Source organism: Patagioenas fasciata, chromosome Z (genome assembly GCF_037038585.1).
Source record: "Patagioenas fasciata isolate bPatFas1 chromosome Z, bPatFas1.hap1, whole genome shotgun sequence".
Classification (NCBI taxonomy): Eukaryota; Metazoa; Chordata; class Aves; order Columbiformes; family Columbidae; genus Patagioenas; species Patagioenas fasciata.
In genome coordinates, this window is record NC_092560.1 from 9,784,538 (window position 1) to 9,792,461 (window position 7,924).

Here is a 7,924-nt window from a genome sequence, read left to right on the forward strand (position 1 = left end):
TAGGGCTGTTCTTCAGATGACTAAGCAAAGCTGTTCCTTTTAAATTATTACTCTATTTCTCATTCAATTTATCTTTACATTTACTGTTAGCTTTGCATCTCTAAGGAAGTTGTTTCATACTTGCCCGTGAACATCTTTTTTTGGGAAGTGGTTTGTATCAACACTTCTTGGAGAATTAGCAAAAGCACTTTTAACCAGTAGGCTCAGCTAGTATGGATAGCTGTCTTTTTGCTTCTTACAGATAATTATATCTGCTGAATTCAGAGATAGGCCATACTGAGGCCATGGCTCTAAAGACCTGTGAGAAAAATGTCAGGGCCTCATTCTGCTTTTATGATATCTGGACCAAAAGTTGGCCTTCACTGCTAATTAAAAGAAATAGGTCAGGTAACACAGACCTCCAGTCTAACACTTCGGGTTTTGAGTGGTTTAAAGCATTACTACTTATGATTTTTCTGCCACCTTCCTGTTCCCCTAACTGGAAGGACAAAGTATGGGATGAGAGGCTCTTGCCAGCAAGAAATTCTGACATTGAGAAGGAAATGCGGCTTTTAGGTTGAACTGATGCACTCTCAGCATCAGAAAACCCTTGTGCCAGGAGTGTGACACCCTCCTACCCCAGAATCACTTTACTGTTTTCCACTTCTCTTTCCAGGCTGCAGTAAATCTCTTCAGAAATTGCTTTTACACCCCCGTCATACCCTTTACACCCCTGAAGTGTTTATTCACTGGTACAAATATTCTCTTCCCCAAAATTCTGCTCAATATGCTTTGGAACAAGCAGGTTGATTTTGGCAGAGAACCCCCAAAGTAAGAGTACATTGCCAGTGCCACATGCAAAAGTTCTCACTCTGATAGAGTGCTGAAGCTCTGTTCTTGTTAACAATCTGTGATATGCTATCTCATGCCATTGTGTTTTAAAGAACAGAAATCAAATATGAAAACCAGAAGAGAGAAATACTGCACACTGATGCTCAACAAAAGTTTGCAAAGGGACTTTCGAGCTTTCAGCTTCAAGGGAGTTATCACTAATGAACTCATTGTCTTAGAATTATCTCATAGCAAGATTTTTCAAACATTCCGTGATTTATCTTTCAAATAAATCCTGTTTCTTTTCTAGATTACACCGCTATAGTCATAACAAACCACAGTCCCCAGCAAACTAACAACAAACAGAAGGAACACACAGGTCAATTACCCAGGTGATAGCATCCCAGATACCATCTCCTGACACACAAACCTACCCAAGCAATTTTCTGATCCTTTTTTTTCTGACACGAGGAATACATTCCTCAATAGAAAGGCACAAGGAGAACTTGTATGCTTGAAAATACTTCCAAATTAGTCTGTAGGCAGTAATTACTATCAAGAGTTTTTAGTTATTGATAAACTCATAACTGAGTTAGTTAAATAAGCAAGAGAATAAAGGTACTAAGATTACACCTAACATGCAAACCTGACACACCCATCGGAGTGCAGATTTGTGGTACAGATTGCTGCTGTCACTGATTTCTTGCTCTTCAAACATGATTAATACCAATAAGAGACTCAAATTAATTAAAGATTTCCTACCCTACATGAAAAGAGTGGGACGGCAGAAAAAGGTGAGAATGTATTGCTATTCATAACTGCAGACAGAGTTTCTAATAAACACATCTTCAGTTAATGCAGGGCATGGAGAGGTGCAGTGTTTGTGCTATTACTTCAAAACATTTTCACTGTGACCTTCCATCAAGGGTAAAGCACAAGAAGGGGAAGTTAATGATCAAGTCGCAGAAAATATGAACAGTTGGTCTTCGCTTACTGCTGACGAAAGACTTCCTCTACAGTTCATTGACTGTATTCTGTCAAGCAGTATTTGCTTTTACAAATGCAAAGACACTGCAAATACTGTATTCTCATATATGTTCAACACAATCTCATTAGGGAAACAGCATGAGGAAAAAGAATCCCTGGTCTTTGATCCTCATTCCCATGACAGGTCCTTTGCTCTGACTGAAGACCAAGCTTTCTGCAGCACAGAAAGGCTTTGTTGTGAACAGTATTCAGACTATTGTGCAATATTTCACCATGTATTCAGTCAGACCAAATGAGAAGACAGAAGCACATGCTAAAATACACTAACAGCCTGCTTCATTAACTTCCCTTCTTGATTTTATTCACAGACCCTACAAATGGGGATCAAGCATTTTTCTGGGCTCTTTGTGATGTTGTGCATTGGGTTTGGGTTGTCCATTCTCACTACCATTGGGGAACACATTGTGTACCGGCTGGTCCTACCACGAATCAAGAAGAAATCCAAGATGAAGTACTGGCTCCATACAAGCCAGGTATGTATTCAGAAGTAACCCTGTGAAAAGTCATGTAGCTAATAAAAGAAAGTCCAGACAAGAACAAGATGTAAAATGTTATATGAGCACTGATGTTTGGCATCTTTGAAGAAGTTTGCTTAGTGATGGAATGAGAAGCAGAGAAGAAACAGTCTGAATATTCTCAATTGCAAAGTCTACAGAAGAGACCTTTCCATTTGCACTTGTAACCTTCCAGCTCTTTTGGACACCAGAAGCAAGTGTTATTATCCTGAACTGGCTAACCAGAACAATTTGTCTCACTGTTAGGGATTCCCAAACTTTTGATGCATGCAGGAAATGCTGGGTAACTTCCTAAGTTATTCTAGGGACAATAATGGAAGAAAATTGCTCTAGGTGTTTGCTGTAAAGGAAGAGGTTACTTTGCAGCAAAGGACAAAAAAAGGAAGAGCTTCTATTGCTTTAGGACAGCACAGGGAAAGAGATGTTTTAGAGAATAACAAAGTTTGCTGAGATCCACTTTTTTCTGAGAAATTCTAATGCCAAGGATTGTTTGCAAAATATTTATCAACCTTTCAGATTGCCCTTCCTTGGGAAACCAGAGGAAAATACATCTGTTGTAATGACAAGGCACAGACATTGCTTGTATCCTTGAATGTGCAAAATAATTTATGCTCAAGTCCATCACACAAAGCACAAATTGTTTACCTATTTATGGAGCTACTCTTAATCTTGCTTTTACTAATTTATTTGCTTCTTTTCCCTCTAGAGATTACATCGTGCTCTGAACAGTTCATTTATTGAGGACAAATGCCAGCCTAAGACAAAGCGAGTAGAAAAGAGGTAGGAAGTTTTGCATGCCTTGAAACCCAAACTACAAAAATTACTTTGAAATGAAATATGTTGTGTCTGGGTATCTGCTTATGGATCTAATACACTGAAAAGATAATAGAACCAAGAAAAGGAAACAAAATAGAAGTGACAAGGGAAGGAAGCAGAAATAAATTAATTGTTTCCAAGAGAAAGCATTAAATCCAGAGATTTTGTTCTTCCATGATTTTCCATACAGCTAATAAAAGCATCCCCATTCTAAAGACAGATTTCACAGTTTAATTCTACTGCCCTTGTTTTTAAGTAATTTTTTACTCACATACTGAAGAATGACAGACAACTAGAGCCCTCTGAGGTAGCCTGACAGTGAATGAGAGATGAGGTAGTATATATGTTAGAAACATTTTCAGCTTTCTTACTTTTTAGAATGAGAAATAAAAAAGATTAGAAGAGGAAAATGCGGTCCTTTCAGAAACCTTTGTCTCAAACAACTCATGTTGGATAAAAGTAGTAACAACCCTGCTTTGTTCTCATACCCTGTGTCTTCTGAAGAGGAGACAATCTTATCTATAGCTACCAGGAGCACAAGGCATTTTATTAAAACTGTACATTTGCTCAGTAGCTCAAAACTATTAGTGCACTTTTTAAAGACAGAGGCAGCAATATTGTTTCTCCACAGAGAAGTTCAGCTGCAGACAACAGAAATGTCTTTCAGGCTGTTGTTAGGTACCTGGCATGACTGAAACCCATGTATGTAAAAGTATGTTGTGTTTAATTTGTCATTTCTGCACTAATGGCAGCAAATATAAGAGATAAACTTCTATAAGCTTCTAGACTGCATACATACAAACAAGTATATTAAAGTGCAAACAAATAATTCCCTCTGTCCGTTCCGTCATCTCCTTGCCCAACAAAACTCCTTAGTGTGGCACCTCCTTGCACACAGCAGCTCCTCGCTTTTCATCCTTGAACAGCAGTACCAGGAGCTGCCTGGAGCAAAACATTTCCTCCTCCTACACCCTCCTCACTGGTGGTGGCATTCACGCTCCCACAGAACCAGAGGCACTAATGCAGCCAGAAGGAGAGTCTTCCAGACAAGGGGACTCTCTGTATTTTTGGTGGTACAAGAAGCAGCACCTGAGTTATTTGTCAGATATTGAACAGTACAAAAATTTTGTAACACAAAGACATGGCCATAAACCTCACAGGGAATGGCTCAGAGAAAGAACCACACAAATATTCTTTCAACGTTGAGAGTGAAGATGTGCAGCTGCCCAAAAACTTCTGCCCACACAGCATCCAGCCCACCCACCCATGCTCCTTGCTTTCCTTACAGTCTGAGCTGCCGCTTGCACAGAATTACAGTGAATTTAACCCAAGATACCTAGTAACATGGGCCCCAGCTTGTCATGAATACTGACGTAGCAAGGTGCGACTCAGGACTTTCAAATCAATTATATTATTACATCTTTTATTTCTGCTGGAGACTGTGGAGTTCTTAAAAGCGCCATGATACAGAAAAGAAGTAGATAGGATCTGTACTGTGCTACTCAGGGAAGAAAATCCACTGTTTTTTTCAGGTCATAACTTTTGAAAAACTGGGAGGGCAGTCCAGCATCAGTAACCAAATTGTAAAGGGTTTTATTTACTTGATGAAACCTGAGTGTTAACTGTGGGCTCTGGCCTTTGTTAAAACCTTTTTCCCAGACCCCCAAACAAGAGCAGCACTGCCAGCAGCAGCAGCAACCATGTCAGTTACTAACACTTTATCAAAATGCGGTGGTTTTGAGTTGTGAAAGGAAAGAAAAAAATGTATCAGAAATTATGGATTAATCATACCATTCTTAAGAAATATTTTCAAAATAAGGGCTACAGCTTCTCCAAGACATGTACTTTTATGCCAAGGCAAGTTAGTCGCACCGCCTGCCCAGGATCCTGGGGACCGTGGGCTCTGCACAGCTACTCATCAAGGAGACAGCTCCGGGGACCTCAGCCCTTGTCAGCAGCCCCACTCTTTGCCAGGTGGTCTTTTTCATCTAGATCACGGTCTGTGCAGAAATGCAGCATGGTGCCCTTCTGCTCTTGGCCTCCTTTGCCAGTTTCTACTTGCCCAGGCTACTCTATTCCTTGTCTGAAACATGCCCAAGAGGTATTTGTTTGTTTTCTTCTCTTCAGGGGATTAACGTAATTGCATCACAAAACACACATCCAGTTTAGCACAAGACTTGAGAGTCTTCCTGTCTTTTATTTTGAAATATGAGAAAAATCGCTGATCTACACAAAAAATAACCAAGCCTAACTATACATCCCTAAGGGGTTCCCTGAGCTAGATCTGCCACTCCTGCCTAAAACCTCCCCTCTGTACTCCTTGCCATCCCATCTTTTTTTAAAACACTCCTGATTGCCACGTCCTCTAAAGAAATTTCCACTTTCCAACTTCCTTCTCCCAGCTCCAGACTCCTCCTGAAACCAGCTCTTTTTCATCGGTTCCAATCCTGAAACGTTAATCCTCTTCCTTAGCCACAGAATGGTAGCTCACACCAATACACACTTTGTCCAAGGACACTCACAGAAGAACTCTAAGATGGAGCAGTTTTAAGAGCAACTACTTCCGAGTTTCAACCTCAGTTTCTAAAATGAATGCACATAGGTAAAGCGGGTAGGAAAGTCAAGCTCCTCTCCCACAGCAGCAAACTTTGTGCCTCCTTATGTCCCAGCAGGGGCCACATGGTGCTCCTCTGTTCGGGAAGAAACCCTGGAAAATGCTCTGATTTAGGAGGGCTGTAGAGTGATTTTCCCAAGAAAGAGGGAAAAGATCCTCTGGAATCAAAATAGTTTGAAAAGATTTTTCCACAGGAAAATATAGAAGCATTTGAGTAAGTTCCCAAATGGGAATTTCTGACACGAAAACTCCAAATTCTATTTATTCTGTCAAGAAGCACTCATACACAAAGGACTAATGCTGCAATGAACTCAGGACACTGCAACCACAAAAGCTTTCAGAAAGCTTTGGAGGAGGACACAATTTCCTGAGCTGGAGTTGAAAGGACTGTAATTTCATAACTACCAAAAAAGAAGAGTTTAGGGGTAGATGAATTTTTAGGATTCTGTTCTAGTCTCTGGTATGGTTTAATCACAAAAAAAAAAAATTGGCCACTTGTGTTCATGATTTGTGCTTCTCAAGAAAAATAATTCCAAGGATAAAAGAACAATATTTCTATGTAATTCGTAACTGCAGCAACATATTTTTCTAGTAGGATGGTTCACAGGGGAGGGTTGCATACACATGAGAGCAGGCTATGATTTCTTATTAACTCTAATATCTCTGTTCAGGTCCCATGTAGGGAACAGCCAGCATGCTGTATGGAATACAGCCAATCTGGGCAACTGTCACCGGAAAAAGTACATCTGCACTGATGAAGGGCAAAATGAGGTGATGATACAACAGCACCAAGACATTCCCTTGCCCCAGGTGAGAAGAGAGACTCCGGCTTCTTTAACAACCAATGGGAAAGCAGAGTCCCTCAACATTGGTAGGACCTCGGTGATGCAAGAGCTTACGGAGCTGGAGCAGCAGATTGAAATCATCAAGAAGGAGTTGCAACTCGCCATGGACAGGAAATCAGAGCTGGAAGAGTATCAGAGGACAAACAGGACTGCAGAGAACTAGGCCAGCATACCTCGGCCCTCTCCCCTTTTCTTCCTTTTCTCCCCTTCTTCTGTAAAATTTGTAACACACTTTTGTAATGCCAGAAAGAGGTGCGAAAATAAAGCAGGCAATGTTCTCTTCATGAGAACAGAATTGCAGCAGCCCACAGCCACTGCCACCCTCCTGAGTCCTCCTCCTTTCATACCAAGTTTCTCATTCTCTTGGCAAACATCAGCTATTCCCACAGGACTGGAGAAACCTGGACCATCCAAACAGCGAGTGTTCCTGGTTCCTCCACTTGACAATACAGTGAGGTTCCCACTTTTTTAGCCCTTTCTGTGCATCAATTAAAAAAAAAAAAAAAAAAGAAGGAAATTTAAGCTGCTCATTGGAAGCATGTCCCTGTGGGTATGTTTTTGTTGTGCTGTGGGTCTAGTCTCTGTTCGTGCAAAGGCTCCTTACGGTTGCCTCATTACGCCAGGTGCTAGTTCTGTGTTGGCATTCCCTTCCTTCCTGGCACAGGCCGTGGTTTCACGAGACAAATTCTTGGTGGCGATCCCAGTATGCACATTTCCTCAGCTCTGTCAGCACAAGTGCAGATGTGGCTGCTCTGTGACTGTGATAAAGGAGCTCGCCTAGCTTAAAAATAACTTGGCAACAAACAAACCACCACCTCTGTCTGCTTCTGATCCCAGGTTTGGCTTCCACTCCCAGCCAGAGAGAAGCCATGCAAACAGCTGCACGGCAGATGTGAGGGGATGGGTTCACAGTGACGCAGAGCGAGGATGAAAAGGGAGGGGTGACAGCACTATAAATCAGTATCTACTGCCGAAAGTGAACTATTTACTGATGTGAAACTACTTTAATATTCTCTGTCTTCTGTTGACAATAAGGTTCTTTCTCACAGCCAAAGTGACATAAAGGGGCTCTGGTCTGTGATTTATTCTGACACCACGCTCCCACCAAAGTCAAAATGAGTCACCAAACCCTCTGTGTGGACCAGGACTCACTGTGAAGGAGAATGAGAGTTGTGGTTTCAAAGGCAATGTACTGAGTGGAGCTCCCTCACACCTGGATGATGAGGGGAAGGAAGGGTAAGCTGTTCAGCATCTGAATAAATACTGCATCAACTCAA

The 7,924-nt window shown here is 41.4% G+C and overlaps 1 protein-coding gene across 1 annotated transcript in view; it reads left to right on the top strand.

The window, feature by feature from the left end:
- Positions 1 to 7,924, top strand: part of GRIN3A (glutamate ionotropic receptor NMDA type subunit 3A) — a 78,627-nt gene extending 70,703 nt beyond the window's left edge. Inside the window, exons 7-9 of the mRNA XM_065861079.2 lie at positions 2,166 to 2,330; positions 3,079 to 3,152; positions 6,474 to 7,924. Coding sequence (XP_065717151.1) covers positions 2,166 to 2,330; positions 3,079 to 3,152; positions 6,474 to 6,810 — 576 coding nt within the window. The 3' untranslated portion in view covers positions 6,811 to 7,924. The remainder of the gene's footprint in view (positions 1 to 2,165; positions 2,331 to 3,078; positions 3,153 to 6,473) is intronic.